Source organism: Petaurus breviceps, unplaced genomic scaffold (assembly GCF_028583685.1).
Source record: "Petaurus breviceps papuanus isolate PSGF00001 unplaced genomic scaffold, PetGlider_PUasm1.0 355, whole genome shotgun sequence".
NCBI lineage: Eukaryota > Metazoa > Chordata > Mammalia > Diprotodontia > Petauridae > Petaurus > Petaurus breviceps.
The window spans coordinates 2,597,002-2,619,060 of NW_027186289.1; the positions used below are offsets into that span (position 1 = coordinate 2,597,002).

At 36.9% G+C, this 22,059-nt stretch overlaps 2 protein-coding genes and 1 pseudogene across 5 annotated transcripts in view; 2 read left to right on the top strand and 1 right to left on the bottom strand.

Moving 5' to 3' along the window:
- The window catches only part of LOC138168203 (zinc finger protein 383-like), a 1,555-nt pseudogene extending 196 nt beyond the window's left edge, over window positions 1-1,359 (top strand).
- Window positions 1-22,059, bottom strand: part of LOC138168156 (zinc finger protein ZFP2-like) — a 283,080-nt gene that overhangs the window by 243,330 nt on the left and 17,691 nt on the right. The window lies entirely within an intron of this gene.
- The window catches only part of LOC138168177 (KRAB domain-containing protein 4-like), a 367,151-nt gene that overhangs the window by 26,274 nt on the left and 318,818 nt on the right, over window positions 1-22,059 (top strand). The window contains exon 5 of one of the 4 annotated variants that reach the window (XM_069097219.1): window positions 19,902-20,004. The exons of 2 other annotated variants lie outside the window; for them this stretch is intronic. In XM_069097219.1, the coding sequence (XP_068953320.1) occupies window positions 19,902-19,927 (26 nt within the window). In that variant the 3' untranslated portion in view covers window positions 19,928-20,004. Of the gene's footprint in view, window positions 1-7,493; window positions 7,785-19,901; window positions 20,005-22,059 lie in introns of those variants that run through there. One more of the 4 variants, XM_069097220.1, reaches the window with a different exon arrangement.

The following is a 22,059-nucleotide window of genomic DNA, read 5'->3' on the forward strand; positions in this document are numbered from 1 at the left end:
GGGGAGAAACTTTATGAATGTAATCAATGTGGAAAGGCTTTCACACAGAACTCCCATCTTGCTGTACATCAAAGAATCCACATTGGAGAGAAGCCTTATGAATGTAATCAGTGTGGAAAGACTTTCACACAGAGTTCCAGTCTTGCTGCACATCAGAGAATCCACACTGGAGAGAAACCTTATGAATGTAAACAATGTGGAAAGACTTTCACAAAGAACTACAGTCTTGCTGATCATGAGAAAATCCACAGTGGAGCAAAACCTTATGAATGTAAACAATGTGGAAAGGCATTCACAGTGAAGGGCAATCTTGCTAGACATCAGAGAATCCACAGTGGAGAGAAACCTTTTGAATGTAAACAATGTGGAAAGGCTTTCACACAGAGCTCCAGTCTTGCTGCACATCAGAGAGTCCACACTGGAGAGAAACCTTATGAATGTAAACAATGTGGAAAGGGCTTCATAAAGAGCTACAGTCTTGCTGATCATGAGAAAGTCCACAGTGGAGCAAAACCTTATGAATGTAAACAATGTGGAAAGGCATTCACAGTGAAGGGCAATCTTGCTAGACATCAGAGAATCCACATTGGGTAGAAACCTTTTGTTTTTTTTTTTTTTTGTTTGTTTGTTTGCTTGCTTGCTTTGAGAGGGTGAAGGCAGTTCAATTGGGGTTAAATGAAGGGTAGAAACCTTTTGAACATAAACGTGGAAAAGCTTTCACAGAATTTCAGGTTTAACAAACCTTAAATACTTAATGAGCATCAGAGAATCCACACTGGAGAGAAACTTCATGAATGTCAATGAAAGTAGAAAAGCTTTTAGTTACCACGTTTAGCTTAACAGAAGAGAATCCATACTGTAGAGAAACTAGTAATATAACCAATGTGGAAAAGACTTCAGGCAAAAATCATCTCATTTCCCATCTGAGAGTTCATATTACACAAATCTTATCTCTGTCATGAATGAGGTGAGGCATTCAAATAGAGTTAAGACTTTGTTCACTACTTAAAAAATTCATTCTAGGAGCGGCTAGGTGATGTAGTGAATAGAGCACCCACCCTGGAGTAAGAAGGACCTGAGTTCAAATCCAGCCTCAGACACTTAACACAAATCTAGCCATGTGACCTTGGGCAAGTCACTTAACCCCAATTGCCCTATCTTCCCCCCTCCAAAAAGAAAAATCTAAAAAAAAAAACACACAAAAAATTCATTCCAATGAGCAGCTCCATATTGGCTCAGTGTGGAAAGACTTTGGACCAGAGATTGTCTCTTATTTTATAGCAGAGAGTACCTAGTAGAGAGAAGGCTTATGAATGTGCTGAAGAGGAGTGTGCTTTTCTCTGGGAGGACAATCAGTAGACAACAATATGCTATAATGAAGGAATAGAAAAGCAAAGGCTGTAAGAAGGACTTCACCTAGATCTCATGTACACGTCTGTACATTGGAAAAATCATGCTGGAGATAAGACATACCTAACTAAAGAAAGGAAGGCCTCCTGACACAGCACAGCTTTCACTAGACCTCCCAACAGAAAAGGCCTCTTTAAAAATCCCAAACTCATACTGTCTGTAAAACCCTATAAATGTAATGATTTTTTCCCCTGTAATCCTGTTTGTCATCACTTCTCAATATTTCATGGCATTAATATGCTATAATTTCTTTAGCCATTCCTCAATTGATTGAAACTTTGTTTCCTGTTGTTTACTAGCCCAAAACATCCTCATATAAATATTTTGGTTACTGTTGGACATTTATTTCACTCATGTTTTCTTTAAGCAGCTATATGGCCCTGTTGATGAAATGTTATGCTTGGAGTCACAAGACCTGAATTCCAATAGAGTCTATGGCACATACTAACTGTATGACCCTAAGCAGATCAGTTAAACCTAGTCCTGTCTGGGTTTCCCCATTTGTATGTAGAATGGGGATAATAAAAGCAACATGTGAGCAACAAATGAGACGCTATTTGTAAAATGCTTTTCAAGACCAATCACTGGACGTGCATGCTTTATTCCTTGGATCATAAATCTCACAGTAAGATCAGTAGTTTAAAACAAGCAGTTTAGTTGCTTCTCTTTCCATTCAAATTGACATTCAGAACAGAGCAAAGGAAAGCAGTAATTGTAATACATAGAGCAATGGTTTAGAATCAGGGAAAACTTGGGTTCAAATACTGACTCGGATGCTCTCTTACAACAACCTCTCTGTCTCACTTTACTTATCTCTAAAATAAGGAAGTTGCATTCAGTGGCTTCTGTGCTCCCTTCACACTCAAAATACGTGTTCTCATCAACAGTGCATTCATATGTCTCTTTCCCATGGCCTCTTCCGTGTGTGTGTGTGTGTGTGTGTGTAAAATTTATTTTAAAATAATTTTAATTTGGGCAATTAAGACCATTGGACTAAAAATGTAAGTTTCTCAAATTAGACTAATACAAAAAACAAAGTATTGTGTCATAAGAACAAATATATTAAAATGATTATACTCTGGCTTTTTCCATATTAAATGGTTATGTTTCTAACTCTGACCCAAGGATTTTTTTTTTAATCTTTTTTATCCTTTAAAAAAAATTTCATTGTGAACTTAAAGACAAAAAGACAAAAAAGTTTTCCATTTACACAGCATAACACAGAGAAGATTCAATATGAAACCATGAATTTCCGTTTCATACTGTTTAGTTTTTTAAAAACTATGTAACACTGCACTGCTCCCTGCTTTCCTGTGCTTCCCTCTTTTGGTTTCTGCTGTGCATGTTTTTCTCTCTATCTCCCCCCTCCCCACTAAAGAAGGCCACCATTAGAATAGATGTGTGTGTATGATTGTGTGCATATGCATGTATGTATACCATACTGTACTTTCTCTGTAGATGGGTAACATCTTCCTTTATGGGCTCTTTGTGGTCGCTGTGGATACTTAAAATACTCAAAATCACTTAGTCATACACTGTTGCTCTTTGAACAATATTGCTGTTAGTGTGTACAATGTGCTTTTGGTTCTGTTCATTTCACTCTTCATTATTTCATAAAATTCTTTCTAAGATCAACCAGCTCCTCTTTTCTTATAGTGTAGTAATATTCCATCACCATCATTTACCACAACTTCTTTTGCCATTCATTACCCATTTGATGGGCGTTCCATTAATTTCCTGTTCTTTGTCACCACAAAGAACGCTGCTATAAATATTTTGTAACGTATAGGTTCTTTTCCTCTTTCTCTGACCACCTCATAAAACAAACCTCATAGTGGCATTGCTGGGTTAGAAGGTATACACAGCTTTATAACACTTTGGGCATAATTCCAATTTCTCTATAATAGTTGAATCAGTTTAAAGTTCCACCAAGAGTGTATTAGTGACTTTTCCCCCATCCCCTCCAACGTTTGTTATTTTCCCCTTCTATCATTCTAACCAACCTGATAAATGTGAGATATCTCAAAATTTTTAAATTTGAATTTCTCTAATCAATGATTTAGAGCATTTTTCATAGGATTATATGTAATTTTGATTTCTTCATTAAAAAAACTGCCTAATTATATCCTTGACCATTTGTTAATCAGGGAATGACTCATTCTTATAAATTAGATAAGATTCTCAATATATTTGAGATGTAAGACCTTTGTCTGAGAAACTGTTCATAAATCCCCCTCTCCCCAATTTTCTGCTTTTCTTCTAATTTTGGCTACATTGGTTTTAGTTATACAGAATGTTTTAAATGTAATCAAAGTTATCCATTTTATGCATCACAATGTCCTATCTGTTGTTTATTCACAAATTCTGTGCATAAGTCTGATAATATGTTCTGTTTTCCTCTAATTCTCATATGGTATCTCCCCTTATAACTAAGTCATGTATCCATTTTGACCTTGTCTTGGTAAATGGCATAAGATATTAGTCTATGCCCAATTTCTGCCAGAATGCTTTTCATCACCCAAGTTTAAATCTACATTTGTCAAACACAAGGTTCCTATAATCATTTACTATTGTGCATTATATATCTATTCCAGTCATCTTATGACATAAAAAGTACGAGACATATTTTCTGGGTAATTAATTACTTTATTAATAATGCTAGCATATTATTAATAAAAGGGCTCAGTGACATTCTTGAATGACAAAGATACCTCATGGAATCCATTCAATGTTTATATGCCTTTGGAAGAGTGGTTGTTCCTAATGGTGGCAATTAAACCTGATTGGTTAACAAGTAATGAGAAAGAATGAATATTGTGAGAGGTGGACCTGTTCTAATGAGGGGCTAGGGGACATGACTTCCAAATGGGGGACATTTACTTCCAATAACTCCTGGCCTTGGGCAATCTAATCAAAGAATTTGTCCCCACTCAAACCTGAGTAGAAAACAATGAGCTTCCACACCTGGCTGGGGTCTGAAAAAGATTGAGGAGCCAAGTCTTTCAGATGGACAAATAAGTTTTCAGAAAAGAATAAGTCCTATGTCTTCCTCATATTAACAATGAATTAGGAGGAGGCTAGGTGGTGCAGTGAATAGAGCACCAGCCCTGGAATCAGGAGGACCTGAGTTCAAATTTGTCCTCAGACACTTAACACTTACTAGCCGTGTGACCTTGGGTAAATCACTTAACCCCAATTGCCCTCCAAAATGCAAAAACAAAAACAAATAAACATTTGTTTTTAACAATTAATAATCATTTCTCTCATTCCCCCATTTGATTCTATTGAGAGATGTAAGTCTCTTCAATGAATCTAAGTGATATGATAAATACTTCACGAAGGATTTCTAACTATGGGACTTATGAGGAGAAATAATGTGCGAGGGTGAAGAGAAGAGATTGATCACATTGACAAAGGGGCAGTCCCCTCTGGTAAGCAAACCTTACAGATAAAAGGCATATGGGGATAAAGCAAATAATAAATTAAATAAAATCATCCATTTCATAGAAGTCTCATCTCATAGATTCATCTGGTTCTCTGGAAACATTTGGTGCAGCTTTCTGGATTGGTTGTGGTCTCAGAACAGTTTCCAGCTGACTGGCTTCTCTCGTTCAGGTCACTTATAGACTTTGCTAAAAATTTCCTGTAAAATTAGTGTTAACACAATTTAAAATTTACTTTGCGAATAACTAGGTCGAATAGTGAAAGCTCAAAACTTACATCTCTACTACTAGAAAATCAAATTTGGAACCTTTTAGACCAAGGACTTTACATTTTTAGGTTAGCCAGTTGTCACGTTAATATACCCAAGAAACTCTGATAGAAACCGAAGAATATATAAATTTAGAAGCCAATTTTTACACTTGGTATTATTCATTCTCCCATTAGGAGAATGAGATTCTGCTAAGGAATTAATAACAGAACACTTCTTAAAAGAAGATGGACTCTAATACAAGATTGAATTCATTTAAAAGCTGACTGATTAACTTCACTTGTAAATGCATATCAAGTCAGTTGTTTATAATAAAAAATTTCTAGCTGTGTTCAAATGAATAACCCCTGGAAAAAATGGATCTCTCTTTAAGTCATGTATGAGATAGACCACAAGTCACTTTTCATTTGAGATAACTAATTTTGATACCATTATTTCCATTAACACAGAACTGACACAGCTATGGCATTAACCTCACTAAAGAACAGAACTGTTATGTCCTGGTTTACACAATCATTATCAAAAATTCACCCAATATCCTTTTCTTTTTGTCTTCTAGAGTGTAAATTCATCATATAAAATATAGAAATTAAGAAATAATTACATTCTGGAATCCCATGTAGAAGTGAATATGTGTTAGTTCACTTAAACCCCTAGAAAAACAATAGGGTCAATTGTTGTAAACCTGCAGATTAACACACACACACACACACACACACTCCACAAGTGATAATAACCTTGGATGAAACATACTCTACACCATAAGCACGCTTGAAAATTTCCACCCCCATTTTGTGCAACTATTATTCGTATCTCATTTTTCTCAGTAGGAATTCTACAATACAGCAAACTCAACACAAAGTTGATAAAAATTTGTGACATAAAAAGTACAAGAGACATAGTTTCTGGGTAATTAATTACTTTAATAATGCTATCATATTATTAATAAAAGGGCTCAGTGACATTCTTGAATGACAAAGATACTTCATGGAATCCATTCAATGTTTATATGCCTTTGGAAGAGTGGTTGTTCCTAATGGTGGCAATTAAACCCGATTGGTTAACAAGTAATGAGAAAGAATGAATATTATAATAAGAGGTGGACCTGTTCTAATGAGGGGCTGGGGGACATGACTTCCAAAGAATCCTTTTAAATTTACAAAGGAGATTTTACAAGGTCTTTTCTCTGTACCTTTCCCCAAACATTAATTAGTGATCATTTCCTTTTAAAATAATCTATGTCAATATTTGATAGGTTTCAGCATTATAATAATAACTCCAAATAGTATAGTTAACAATCTCATAATTTTCATAAATGATATCCAAGTAATTTTAGATGAAACTTCCTCTTTAAATAAAAGCAAAATTTGGAAGCTTATAAGTTCTTAAATTACAGTAGTTTGAAATATTACAGCATGTAGTCAGCAGGAGCTGATTTCAGAAGTGAATGAGGTTTCAGAAGTGGATAAATCCTGTGTCTCCCCCATAATAATTGATTATTTCATAATTTAATCATCACTTCTCTCACACTAACCCACCTTTCTATTTCTTAGCCAGTACCAGATGGTTTTGATAATTGCTGCCTTATAATATAGTTTAAAATCTGGTACTGCTAGACCTCCTTTGCTTTTCCTCCCCCTATTAATTCCTTTGACATTCTTTACCTTTTGTTCTTTTTTTTTTTTTTTTGTGCTTTTTGGAGGACGGAAGTCAGGGCAATTGGGCCCAAGTGACTTGCCCAAGGTCACATGGCTAGTAAGTTTTCTGTGTCTGAGGCCAGATTTGAACTCATGTCCTCCCGACTCCAGGGTCGGTCCTCTATTCACTGCACCACTTAGCCACCCCATATTCTTGCAAATGAATTATATTATTTTTGTCTATCCCCCAAAAATAATTTTTTTGGTAATTTAATTGGAATGGCATTGAATAAATAGGTTAGTTAAGGTGGAATTACCATTTTTATTATATTGACTCTGCCTATGATGAATAATTAATATTTCTCCAATTATTTAAATTTTACTTTATTTGTATAAAGAGTATATTATAATTAAGTTGATGTAGTCCCTGGGTTTGTCTTGGCAGTGTATTCCCAGGCATTTTATCCTGTCTACAATTATTTTAAGTGGGGTGTCTGCAACTCTCCCTTTTTTCAGGGTTTTGTTGATGATATATAGGGATGCTAATGATTTATGTGGGTTTATTTTATACTCTGCTACTTTGCTGACATTTTTAATTATTCCAACTAAATTTTTAGTTTAATCTTTAGGATTTTCTAAATATGTAATCATATCTTCTGCAAAAAAAAAATAGTTTTATTACTTCATTACCTTTTCTGATTCCTTCAATTTCTTTTTCTTATTGCTGTTTCTAGAATTTCTAATACAATATTGAATAATACTGGTGATAATGGGCATCCTTGTTTCACTCCCGATCTTAGTGGGAAGACTTCTCACCTTATCCTCATTACAAATAACATATGCTGATGGTTTTAGGGGGGTACTTCTTATCATTTTAAGGAAAAATCCATTTATACCTATGCTTTCCGGTGTTTTTAAATAAGAATTGTGCATTTTTTTATCTATTGATATATAATTTTTGTAACTTTTGTTATTGATATTAATTATGTTAATAGTTTTCCTTATGATAATCCATCCCTGCATTCCTGGTATAAATCACATTTGGTCACAATGTATAATTTTTGTGATATATTGTTGTAGTCTACCAGCTAGTATTTTATTTTGGATTTTTTTAATCCATATTTATTAATGAAATTGTTCTATAATTTTCTTTTTCTGTTTTTACTTTTCCTGATTTAGGTATCAGCACCATATTTGTTTCATAAAAGGACTCTTTTGCCTATTATTCCAACTAATTTAATATTGGAATTAATTGATCTTTAAATATTTGGTAGAATTCACTTGTAAATCCATCTGGTCCTGATGCTTTTTTCTTAGGAAGTTCATTTCTGGTCTTTCCAGTTTCTTTTTCTAAAATAAGCTTACTTAGATATTTTATTTCTTCTTCTGTTAATCTAGATAATTTATATTTTTGTAAATATTTTTCCACTTTACTTAAATTCTTATTTTTTTTGACATGTAATTGGACAAAATGATTGCTTGTAATTGCTTTGATTTCATTTTCATTGGTGGTATATTTATCCTTTTTCACTTTTGATGCTAGTGATTTATCTTCTCTTTTTAAAAATCATATTACCCAATGGTTTATGTGTTTTATTGTTTTTTCCCCATAAAACCAACTCCTAGTCTTATTTATCGCTTCACTCATTTTCTTACATTCCATTTTATTAAACTCACTTTTAATTTTTAGGGGTTTCCAATCTAGTGTTTAATTGGGAGTTTTTTCTAATTCTTTTAATTGCATACCCAATGCATTGTTCTATATTTTATTGAGACAAGTATATAGAAATACAAGATTTTCTCTAATTGCTGCTTTTGCTGCATCCCATAGGCTTCGATATGTCTCTTTATTGTCATTCTCTTTAATGAAATTATTGATTGTTTTTATGATTTGTTTTTTAACCCACTCATTCTTTAAGATTAGGTGGTTTAGTCTCCAATTAATTTTATTTTCTGTTTCCATGGTCCATTATTAAATAAAATGTTTTACTATATTGTAGTACGAAAAGGATTCACTTAATTTTTCTGCCTTTCTACACTTAAATATAAAGTTTCTTATGCTCTGATATATGGTCATTTTTTTTTGTAAAGGTACCATGTACTGCTGAAAAAAATTATATTTCTTTCTATCCTAATTTAATTCTTTCCAGATATCTATCCTATTTAGCTTATTTAAAACTCTCTTTCAGCTCTTTGACTTCTTTCTTATTTATTTTTTGGTCAAATTTATCTAGTTTTGAGAGAGGAAACTTGAATTCCCTCACTAGTATAGTTTTGCTATCTATTTCCATCTATAATTCATAACTTTCCCTTTAAGAATTGGTGCATATAGGTTTAGTATTGATATCACTCCATTATCTATGGTACCTTTACCACAGTGTGGTTTCCCTGTTTCTCTCTTTTAATTAACCTATTTTTAGCTTAAACTTTGAGATCATGATTGCTACTCCTGCTTTTTTTTTTTGCATCAGCTGAAGAATAATAAATTCTACTTTACCTCTTTATTTTTACTCTGTGTGTATTTCTCATTTTAAAATGTCTTCCTTATGAACAACATATTGTTGAAGTCTGGTGTTTAATCCATTCTGCTATCTGTTTCCACTTTATGGGTGAGTTCATCCCATTCACTTTCAAAATTACAATTACTAGTTGTGAATTTCCCTCCATCCTATTTTTCCCCACTGTTTATCCTTCTCTCCTCTTTTTTACCATATCCTTCCTCAAACATCTAGTTAACTTCTAACGATGGCCTCCCTAATCTGCACCCTTTCTAAGTATCTCTCCCTTATCCTCTCCCCTCACCCCACTATTTCTTTGTAGTTAAGAAGACTTTTTCGCCCTTCCAGATGTATATGTTTATTCCCTCTTTAACCCAGTTCTGATGAGAATAAGTTTCTGGCACTATCAGCCCAGCACTCCCTCCTGCCTCCATTGTAACAGCTCTTCTATTCACACTTCATTTGTATGAGATAATTCTTCTATCTTGCCTCTCCCTATCCAATTTTGTTTTTTAATATCATCCCATCATACTCAGCTTAACCTCAAGCCTTTTATCCATGTATGTTCTTTCAAATTACTGAATTAATGATAATATTTTTAAAAATTTATCTTCCAATTCTTATATTTTCTGATATAAGAAGGAAACCATTTGACTTTATTAAATCCCTTATAGTTGGTCTTCAATGTTTATCTTCTTATGTTTCTCTTGAATCTTGTGGGTCAAATTTTCTATTCAGTTCTGTCATTTTTATCACAAATACCTGAAAGTTGCTTAATTCATTAAATATCCATTTTTTCCATGCAGAATTACCCTCGGCTTTGCTGGGTAAGTTATTCTTGGTTGAATACCCAGCTTCTTTGCTCTTTGGAATATAATTTTCCTTGCCCTTTAGCCTTTTCATGTAGAAGCTGCCTAATTTTGTGTCATGCTGACTGTAGCTCCACAGTATTTTTTTTTAATTTCTAGTTGCTTGTAGAACTTTCTCCTTGACCTGGGAGCTTTGAAACTATATTTGTATATACAAATAAATATATATTTGTATAAAAAGTGCTTTATGTTTATGTTCATATAGTTCCTGTGTCTCTTTTGGCAGGTTTACACTCAGACATTTTATTCTGTCTAGTTATTTTAAATGGTCTAAAACAATATTGAATCCTATTGCTGACACATAGTATAGTTTCTCTGTTTTTCTCTTTTGATTAAATCCTTTTTAGCTTTAACTTGGTCTGAGATCATGATTTACTATCCCTGCCCTTTTTTTGCATAATAAATTCTACTCCTGCCCTTTATTTTATCTTTGTGTATATCTCTCATTTTTATAGTGTTTCCTGAAAGTAACATTGTTGAATTTGAATTTTAAACATACTGTCCATTTCCTAGGGGAAGTTCATCCCATTCACATATTGAGCCATAATTACTTGTTGTGTATGTTCCTCACTATCCCGCCTCAGTCCTCTGTGTTACTTCTATCCATTACCTTGCCCTCCTGTTGCTTAACCTACCCACCCTTCCCAAAGCCCCCCCCTTACCCTTTCTGCCACCCACTTTTTCTCCTTGCTCTCTTATGTCTTTCTGAATTTAGAAGACTTTCATATTCTTCTAGATATATCTGTTGTTTCCTCTTTAATCCATTTCCCATGAAAGTATGGTTCCAGCACTACATGCCCTCCCCCCCACTAGCTTCTGTGTCAGTTTTTCCTTTTATGCCTGATTTGAATGAGATAATTACTCCTTTTGGTCTCTCCCTACACAATTCTATTTGTTTTTTTTAAGAATCACCCCATCATACTTAGTTTAGCCCACGCCTTTTTTATTTTTTTTTTGCTTTTTTGGAGGGCAATTGGGGTTAAGTGACTTGCCCAAGGTAACACAGCTAGTTTTGTGTTAAGTGTCTGAGGCTGGACTTGAACTCAGGTCCTCCTGACTCCAGGGCCAAACTCAGGTCCTCCAAACTCCTGGAGAAAAGGTTGAGGAGAAATAATATAATAGTGGGACTACCTAAAAATTATGATTCAAAAAAGAATTTTTTTTTTGCTTTTTGGAGGTGGGAATGCAGGGCAATTGGGATTAAGTGACTTGCCCAAGGTCACATGGCTCGTTTTTGTTTTAAGTGTCTGAGGGCGGATTTGAACTCAGGTCCTCCCGACTCCAGGACCAGTGCTCTATTCACTGCACCACCTTGCCGCCCCTCAAAAAAATTTTTTTCTTTTTTCTGATATGTTTCACATTCTTTTCTAATTTTTCATTCTTTTGATTCTATTTTATTATTTCTTTATGTCTTAGAACATCATTAGCTTCCCCTTGCTCAATTCTAGTTTTCAAGGAATTATTTTCTTCCTTAAGTTTTTGATTTTCTATTTCAAGTTGGTTGATGGTCTTTTCATAATTTTCTGAATGTTCCTGGATAGTTCTTATTTTTAAAAAAATTTCCCTGATTTCTCTTATTTGATTTTTAGAGTCTTTTGTCGAGTTTTCCCAAGAACTCTTTTTGTGCTTAGGACCATTTGATGTTTCTCACTGAAAAAAGGGGGGGGGGCTTTTTTTTAGGTCTATTATCTTCTTCTGAATATAAATCCAGATCTTTTCTATCCCCAAAGTAGCTATCTGTTCTTTCTCCTTTGCTGACACATTTTTTTTTCTTTCATTTATTTATTTGAGCAGCTATTAGTGTAATCCAGTTCTAGTCCTGAGGTATGGGGAATGATGCCCAAGCCTCAGGTCCTTCATACTGTTGTTTTCTGAGATCTGTCCCAGTGCCAACCTTGGGCTCTCTTCCCCACTCCTAAGCTATGGTTAGGGCCCCTAGTCACACTGTCCCACAAACGATCTTGCTCCCTGCAGTCCCTGTGATGACTGCAAACCCTACTTATGTTTTAAATGTCATACATAAAGGTTATTATGGGAAATAGGACTGTTATCCTCTGACCACCTAGCAAAGCAGTGGATACCATTGCTCTTCACATCATAACCAGAATGCCCATTTGGGTGGATAGCCCCATTTGCCCATACTTAAGGAGGAATTAAGAAGCCTATAGGTGAGGGTAAAACAGCTAGTTTGAAGCTTAACATTCAAAACAACAGCAAAAACCTAAGATCATGGCAACTGGTCCCATCAATTCCTGGCAAATAGAAGGAGAAGAAATGGAAACAGTGTGAGGTTTTTTATTTTGGGACTCAAAGATCACTGCAGGCATGAAATTAAAAGGCACTTGGTCCTTGGAAGGAAAGCTATGAGACATCTGGACAGCATACTAAGAAGCAGAAACATCACCTTGCCAACAAAGAGCCATAGAGTCAAAGCTACTTTTTTCCCAGGTTTTTTTCCCAAAGGTTTTCCCAGAAGCAATGTGTGGTTGTGAGATTTGGACTATAAGGAAAGCTGAACACTGCAGAATTGATGCTTTTGAATTATGTTACTAGAGAAGACTTTTGAAAGCCCTTGAATAGCAAGGAGATCAAATCAGCCAATATTTAAAGAAGTTATCCAGTTTATTCATTGGAAGGTCAAATCCTGAAGCTGAAGCCCAAATACTTTGGCCACATAACGAGGACAGAACTCATTGGAAAAGCCCCTGATGTTTGGAAAGATTGAAGGCAAAAGGAAAAGGAGATGGCAGAGGATGAGATAGATAGTGTCATGAACCTGGCCAGACTCCAAAGGCGAGTGGAGGATAGAAGGGCCTGGAATGCTGTGGGTCATGGGGTCAGGAAGAATAGGATGTAACCAAACAACTGAACAAAAACAACGAAACAGGGGAAACATCTTTTGTCTTTTCCTTTTTTTTTTCTTTTTAAAGATATCTCTTTATCCCTTTTCTTGTGTAAGGGCCCTACCCGATATTACCCCAAACACTTCTGTGCTCTCTCTAGGTCAAGCAGCTCAGAAGGAAAAAATTAATGTCCATACGTATAAATGCACACACATAATACACACATACATACATATATACTATATGTGTAAGTATGTGATCTTTGGAACTGAAGGAGTAGCCATTACCTACTGAGGTGTGGGTCACACTCTTGAGTAGATTAGAGAGACCTGCTATGTACATTTTTGGCTGCATCCTGCACTGCCTTCTTCTGGCTGTGCCTAGCAAAGACCCTGACGATCCTTGCAACAGAATCAAAGGAGACAATGTTGATAAGGCTGGTGGCAAACAGCAGAAACCATACGATGACCCCAACTCCCTTTCCAGTCTTCTTACATCATAATCCCCCTCTGCCTCCTCTCTGGCCTCCCAGCTGATCCTTAACCAAGACCCTTGGTCTCCTAACTGGGCCTTTCCCATGGTTGTCCCTCCTGCCTGGAGTGCTCTCCCTCCTCACCTGGGGCTCCTAGCTTCCTTAAATCTTGCCTTCTGAAATAAAGCTTTTCCTGGTCCCTGAAACTGCTAGAGTCTTCCCTCTCAGAGTGCTTCCCATCTACGCTGTCTAGGGTTAGCTTGGGCACAGATGCTCACATTTTCTCCCACGTTGGAATGTGGTCTCTTTGAGGTCAGGGGCTGAAATTTTTTCCCTTCACAGGAAGAAGTAGCTGTCCCCCTTGTTGAGGCACCTCTCTGTATGCACAAATAATCCCATTTCATCCTGCCTTCTCCAGCATATTTCCCATCTTTTATCCCCTTGTCATCACGCATCTTCAGTCTCTACCTGTCTGCTGACTCCTTATTAGTGGACAGCTTTACAGTACACACTTGGTTGGTTCTTGTCCTTCATTGTCAAAGAAGACCAAAATGATATCACTGTGTTGGGGTCAATGCACAGTGTGTCTGCTCCGCTCATAAAGCATGGTGCTTTCTTTGATGTGGGCATGCCATTCTTGGCAATCCATTGCCAGTGTCTCCCAGGACTCACAGTCAATTCCAAAATTCTTCAGAGACCTTATGTGTCCTTGGATCGCTGCTCCTGACCTCTATGTGAGCACTTGCCTTATGTGAGTTCTCCAGAATATCGTCTTTTAGGAAATATCTGTTTGGCATTCAAACAATGGCAGCCCCCTGGAGTTGTGCTTTCTGGGAGATTTTGCATGCTTTGCAGTTTAGCTAAAGAAAGGACCTCAGTGTCTGCTATCTTCTCCTGCCAGGGGATCTTCAGAATCTTCTTAAGATAATTCTAATGGAAGCACCTTAGTTTCCTGGCATAGCATTGGTAGACTGCCCAAGTGTCATAAGCATGCAACAACAGCTCTCTAGGCCTTCAGTTTGCTAGTCAGTCTAACACCTCTTCTCTCTCATGCTTCCCTTTGGAGCCTCCCAAATGCAGAGCTAGCTCCAATAAAATAAGAATTAACCTCATCTGTAGGTAAATCCCTGGAAAGCATACTGCCAAGGGAAGTGAACTTATCCACAACATTCAATATGTCTCCATCTGCTGTAACCAATGGTTCTACATGTGGATGGTGTGGTGCTGGCTGGTGGAGAAGCCGTTTTCTTGATGATTTTGCTGATCTCAGCCCAGCCTCCTGCTATTCTGTATTTACCAGTTTGGATTCACTATGACATGGTCACTCTCCATAAATGTCATTTGCTAAGCTGAGAAATCGGTTTGCTTCTTTCAGTTGTACTGTAGTCATTTTTCAGTGTTATGTGCAATTTTTCTTCTTTTCTATTCAGATCCAAAGATATTGTGCCATTTGCTGCACATATACTAAACATTCATGGTATCGTTGAGGGGATGGAGGGACGGGGAGAGCCTGGAAGTGTCCCTGGGAAGCAAGGAGCAGTCCGACTCCCCTGACTCCAGCAGTGAGCTGAGGAGAAGGAGTGAGATGCAGCCAGCCCTTAAAAGGGCAGCCAGGGAGGCTGTGTCAGCAGCAGAAAGCCACTTTTCAGTAGGAGCTAGTAGTGGAAGGAGAGGGAGAGGAGTAGAAGGAACTTGCTGCCTATGGAACAGGCATTCCAAGGGGCACAGTGCTAGAGCTTGGTGAAGTCACGATGAGACTTTGGTATGGAAGCGCTGAGAGGAAAAGGATGAGGAATCAGGACGTAGGGAGTGTGGGGTAGGGTTTGAATTCCCTTTTTTTGAATGGGAAACATTTATGAAGAGCTTCCTTGTTTCTAGCACAGTGCTAAGGAAGACACAAAAACCTCGGGCACACAAAACAAAAGTAAAGACATTTACCACGCTCCTGGGGCTTACCTTCTGAAGACTGGTTGCATCATGTCTGAAATGGAGTAGAACTGAAGGACATAAGTTTGAGCAAAGTCAGTTTATTAACAGGGGTGTGTATAGCTGTTAACGAAGTGGGTCTGAATGGCAACCTCAGGAAAGTCAGCAATCCCAGTGCGAAGTAGGAGACTTATTGACACATAAGAAAGAAGGGATCTTGGTAGTCGTGGAACATTTTGATTGGTTCCACTAAGAAAGTTAGATTGGCATTCAGGGGAGGATAATCAAGCCCCTCTCTGGCAATTAAAAAATGTCCATGGTTCTTGGAGTCAGGAATGACCCTAGTTCAAGTCTGGCCTTAGACACTTACTGGTTGTGTTACCCTGGGCAAGTCACTTAACCCTATTTGCTTCAGTTTCCTCATCTATAAAATGAGCTGGAGAATGAAATGGCAAATCACTCCAGTATCTTTGCCTCCCCCCCCAAACAAACAAACAAACAAAAAAAAACAAAACAGCAAAACTCAAATGGGGTCACAAACAGTTGGACATGACTGAAAAATGAGCGAATGGCTAAAATTGTTTCATGGGATCCACTGGTATCCTGAGGCTAGTGATAGTGGACCAGAGATAGCAGACCGTCTGGCTTCTAGGCGTGAGGTTAGCTCCTACTTAGTACAAGGACAGGCCAGGATGGACACTATACCTTGTGGAACTATACCTGGTCAGCTTGTAGGCCTTCAAAAGTAGCAAATAACTGTCCTAGAATCTTCCCAGTTGCTCAAGGTATGGTAGATAACAGATTTTCTCTCCAAATATTGTTACTCCTCCTGCCACTACTACTACTACTTCCACCTTAAAGCCATGACTAGAATAAGACCCTACGCATCCTATTTCAAGAAGCTTTTTCAGAAAGAACTACCCAGGTTTCTTTAGAATATGAGGTCAAAGTGGAAATGGACAGACTCCAGAGATCGTCTCCAGGAAAAACAAACGAACAAACGAAAAACTCACAAGGCTATTCTATCCAAATATTGCAAGAATGCTGAAAGAATTCAAACTCTGAGAAGCAATACCCAGGATCACTCATAATTTAGCAACCATCACTACAAAGGAGCAGAGAACTTGGAACATTCTAGAAGACAAAGGATATTGGCTTATAGCCAAGAATAACTTACCCAACATAAATAAGAATAATCCTACAAAGAGAGAAAATGCCTTTTTAATGAAATAGAGGACATCGAACCATTGCTGATGCAAAAACCAAGGCAGCATAGAAACTCTGAAGTTCAAAAACAGGAGGCAAGAGAAACATAAAAAGGAAATTCAAATAAAAAATCATTAAGCACTAAACAAAGACTAATTGCTTACATTCTAATATGGGGAGATGATCCAGGTGTTCCCTCTGAAACTTGGGAGATGAGTAATTAGAAGATCTGAGAGGGACGTCATTATGTCTTGACGTACTCAAAGAATGTAAAGGGAAAGAGGAATAGAGTGCACAGGGGAGGGGGGAAGAAAAAGTTAGGGAAAGTTATCTCACATAATTAAGATGTGTATATAGACAGATGTCTATAGAACAAAGAAGGATCGGGGGAGGAAGCAGCTCACATTTGAACCTTACTCTCATCTAAACTGATCAAAGGCAGAAAGGACAAACAGAGATATTTGGGTATATAAATACGTTTCCCTGAGCATGTAAACAGAAATGAAAAGATAGAAGGGGGAATAAGAGTGAGGGTAGATTAAGGGAGGGATTAGTCTCAATCATAACCAATTAGAGGATGTTCAAAAACATTCTTTTCACAGTTGTAATTAATTAAATAAATTTTAATTAAAGTTAAATAAATAATTAAAATTAAACAACATTTACAGCGGCAAATAAAACTGAGGGGTCCTTCAATTGAGGATGGCTGCACAAGTGAGTGCTTATCAACTTGATGCAAGATGATTTCACAGAAACCTGGGAAGATTTGTATAAGCTAATACAAAGTACAGTGAGCAGAACCAGTAAAACAATTTACACAAGAAAAATATTGTAAAAAAAATTTTTACTAAAGAACTCTAATTAACCACAACTTCAGAAGATATATGATGAAATAAGACTGCCCACCTCCTCTCTCTCTTTTTTTTTGGAGTGGGGAGGGCAGGGCAAATGGGGTTAAGTGACTTGCCCAAGGTCACAGGGCTAGTAAGTGTTAAGTGTCTGAGGCTGGATTTGAACTCAGGTCCTCTTGACTCCAGGGCTGGTGCTCTATTCACTGTGCCACCTAGATGCCCCCCCCCCTCCACCTCCTCTTAAGAGATGAAGAACTTAGAGTGCAGGGCAAGATGTATTTTTTTTTAACATGGACATCACAGGAATATTATCTTTGTAACATGGGTTTTTTCCTTTCTTTCTCAATTTCAGGTGGGTAGGATGAGTATGTGGGATTTTTATTAAAAAAAAAAAACAGAAGAAAACACCATGGCTAGATGAATTCTTGATCCAAGATGATTTTTTTAAAAAAAATAGATAATTCTAACTATATAAAATTTAAATGTTTGAATAAAATAAATGGGCAGTAAGGTGGCATGGTGGATAAAGCCCTGGTCTTGGAACCAGAAAAATTTATCCAGCCTCAGGCATTTAGTAGACATATGACCCTAGGCAAGTCACTTAACCCTGTTTGCTTTGGTTCCTCATCTGGAAAATGAGCTAGAGAAGGAAATGGTAAACTATTCTAGTACTTTTGGCCAAAAAATTGCCAAATAGGTTCACAAAACGTTGGACACAACTGAAATGACTGAACGACAAAACAAAAAGTAAATGAAGATTAAGTTAGAAGAGAAATTGTAGAGAATATATCAAATGTCTGGAAAATGATCAAGAAGTCATTTCTATCCAAGATATAGAAAGAACCAACGCCCATGTGTACCAAGACCCATTGCCAACAGAGGAGAGCTGAACACATAGGAAGTTTTCCAAAGTCGCGACAACCATAAATGACAAATGAAAACATTACAAAGAACGATAAAAAGAGAAAGTCATATTCAGATAATTTTGCCATTTCTCGGCACGCCTTCAAAATTGGTGAAAAAGGAAACCATCGGCATGGAAGCTTTTTACTTTGAAATTCACAAGCATAAAAGTGAACACTTTATAGACACCATAAAACAGATGGAGAGGATTGCACATGAAACAAGTTCTAATATGCATAGCTTGATTTTCCTTATGAGTAATTTAAAAATTCAACATGTCACTTTCAAAGCTATTCTTATTCCATCTAGGTTTCTTTCTGTTTGACTGCATATATTATTGAAATCCATCAATTTCCTTTATTATTTTTGGGTCAATGGAGACTGTGGGGAGAAAAATAGGTTTTTTTTTTAAATTTTTTTGCTTTTTTTGTAGGGCAATTGGGGTTAAGTGACTTGTCTAAGGTCACACAGCTAGTTTTTGTGTTAAGTGTCTGAGGCTGAATTTGAACTCAGTTCCTCCTGGCTCCAGGGCCAGTGCTCTATTCACTGTACCACCTAGCCACCCAGGGAGAAAAATCTTATTCCTAGCCCCCCTCACATTACTATTCTCTCCTACCCAAAATTGGAAAAAAAAAATTGGTAATGAAATCACTGTCAAGCAAGATCAATGCCCCCACTGTCCATTTTCCAAAATGTGTACACCTCCTGTCCATCAGCTCTGGACCAGGAGGCAGGCTGCACAGAACTTTGTAACTCACCTGCTGTAGTGGTTGATCATTACAGTAATCAGAGGAATGACATTTTCCAAAGCTGATGGCCTTCCCAGGAGTTCATTCAACTCTTCCAAGGTTTCACTGAAATTTCCATGTGTCTTTTCATAGTATATTCATGTTTCACCATTCACATGCTAAAATTTGTTCCTCCATTCTTTACATAGCTGCATGTAATCAGAATTTCTTTATATACCTTGGACATGAGGCCCTTTTGGAGGTCAGTTTGCTGCAAATCTTTTCCCAGTTAATTGCTTCCCTTTAAATTTTACATGCATTGGGTTTTTTTTTTTTTGCTTTTTTTTGGAGGGCAGTTGGGGTTATGACTTGCCCAAGGTCACATGGCTAGTTTTTGTGTTAATTGTCTGAGGCCAGATTTGAACTCAGGTCCGCCTGACTCCAGGGCCGGTGCTGTATTCACTGTGCCACCTAGCTGCCCCAATGCATTGGGTTTTTGTGTCACAAAAACTGGCCAGTTTCTTTTTTGTGTCCTCTCTGTCCCTTGTTTGGTGATTGAAATCTTCCACTATTCTTCTTGGCTCCTTTAATTTACTTGAGATGAACTTTTATAGCTAATTAATGAATTCATTAGGAGCTAATCTTGGTCTACAGTATAAGATGTTGGTCTATACCTATTTTCTGCCAGACTACTTTTCAGTGTTTCTAGCTCTTTGTAGTGGTTAGTAAGTCTTGGCTCCACAGTGGAGGCCTTTGGATGAATACGTAGTTACTATACCCATTTTCTTTTGTATATTACACACCTGATCTCTTCAATTTCTCATGATCTTTTTTTTTTTTTAATAGGACAAAATTGTTTGGATGACCGCTGATTTCTTGTATGGTTTCAGATTTGGTCTTGCTAGGCCTCCTTAAAAGGATATTGAAAGAGGCTTTGGAAAGAAATAAATGTACTTGTGAGAATACATCTTTAAATTTGGAAGGGACTATAGAAGTTGGAGTCAATCTCATTTTCGAGATGAGTAAAGTAAGACACAGAAAGGTTGTTCCTTGTCCAGAGTTACAGTGATAGAGAATACTTTAGTCAGGATTTGAACCCAAAACTTCCTGACTGCAAATCCAGAGCTCTGTGCTTTACAAGAATTGTGTTCATCTACACTGCTTTGAATATCAATCTGAATTAAAAGTGTCTAAACTATTCAGATGTTTAAGATGAATGACTTCACTATGACACTTATGACCCAAGGAATAATAATAATTTTTAAAAACCCTAGAATTTCCGTAGTGATTTAAGTCTAAGAGAGTGTTTTAGAAATCTGGTCTCATTTGATGAGACCTTGGGAAGTAGGTACTCTTATCCTGATTCCAATGATGCAGAAACTAAGGCAGTAATAGATTAGGTGATTTCCTTAGGCTAATATATATAGCAAGTTTCAAATACCAAATTTGAACTCAGGTCTCCTGGTTCCAAGTACAGCGCTCTATCCACTGGGTTACCTAACTGCTTAAGGAAAGTATGGCAAAAACAGATGTCCAGCAGATAACCAAAATATTTATATGAGGACTTTTTGTGCCAGCAAACAACAGGAAACAAAGTGAGTACCAATTCATTGGGGAATGTCTGAAGAAGGTACAGTAAATGAATGGCATGAAATAATGAGGAGTAATGACAAACACCAGAATTTCAGAGAAAAATTCACTACATTTATAGGACTTTATGCACAGTATGCAATCTGGGACGTCTAATAAAATCTCTCACATTGGGAGGTCTAATGAAGTCTATCCTGCAGTAAAAGACCTTTTATTAATTAGATCCAAGAATTTTATCTCTAGTATGATTTTTCCAACACACAGTCAAGTATGAGCTCTAGGTAAAGGAAGCCTTTCCCACAACCCTTGTTTCTATAAACCATCATTCCAATGTGAATATTTTTGCCTATTGATCTCCCTCTTCTGGAGAAAAGCATGTCCCCTTTGCGAACATTCATAAGTCATCTCTCTACACTGAATCCTCTGATATAAAGTAAGAGATGGTCTTGTGCTGAAGGCCTTCTAACATAGAGTCTATATAGAGCTTTTCCTCAGAATGATTTTTCTGATATTAATCAAGCTCTGTACTTAATTTCAATGCCTTTTCTAATTCATTACAGTGAGAAGATTTCTATCTGGCATGAATTCTCCAATGATAAAAAAGGGGATGAATGTTGCCTGAAAGTTTTACCACATTGATTGTATTTGTCAAGTTTCTTTCCAGTGTGGATTCTATCATGTTCAATAAACTTAGAGTGGTGACTAAAGGCTCGAGCATGTTCATGACACTCATGAAGTTTCCCTGTACTGTGGAATCTCAGATGTTCAGCAAGACTGGAGCCTTTCCACATTGGATTACATTCAGAAGGTTTCTCAGCAGTGTGGATTCTCTGATGTTCAGTTAGATTGCAATTAAATCACAAAAACCTTTCAACATTGATTATGTTCATAAGGGTTCTCTCCAGTGGGAATTCTCTGATTGATGTGCAGGAACATTGGAGTTCCAAAGGAGAGCCTTTCCACGTTGACTATGTTCATAAGGATTTTCTTTTGCATGGATTTTCTGATGTACAGAAAGATTGGAGCTTTGAGTGAAAGCCTTTCCACACTGATTACATTCAAAAGGTTTCTCTCCAGTGTGGATTCTCTGATGTGCAGCAAGACTGGATCTCCTTGTAAAAGCCTTTCCACATTGATTGCACTCATAAGGTTTCTTTTCATTGTAGACCCTCTGATAAGCAGCAATATTGAAGTCCCATTGGAAAGCCTTTTGACACTGATCATGTTCATAAGGATTCTCTTTTGAGTGAATTCTCTGATGAACAGAAAGATTGGAGCGTTGAGTGAAAGCCTTTCCACACTGATTACATTCATAAGGTTTTTCTCCAGTGTGGGTTCTCTGATGTGTAATGAGACTGGACCTTCTTGTAAAAGCCTTTCCACATTGATTACATTCATAAGGTTTCTCTCCAGT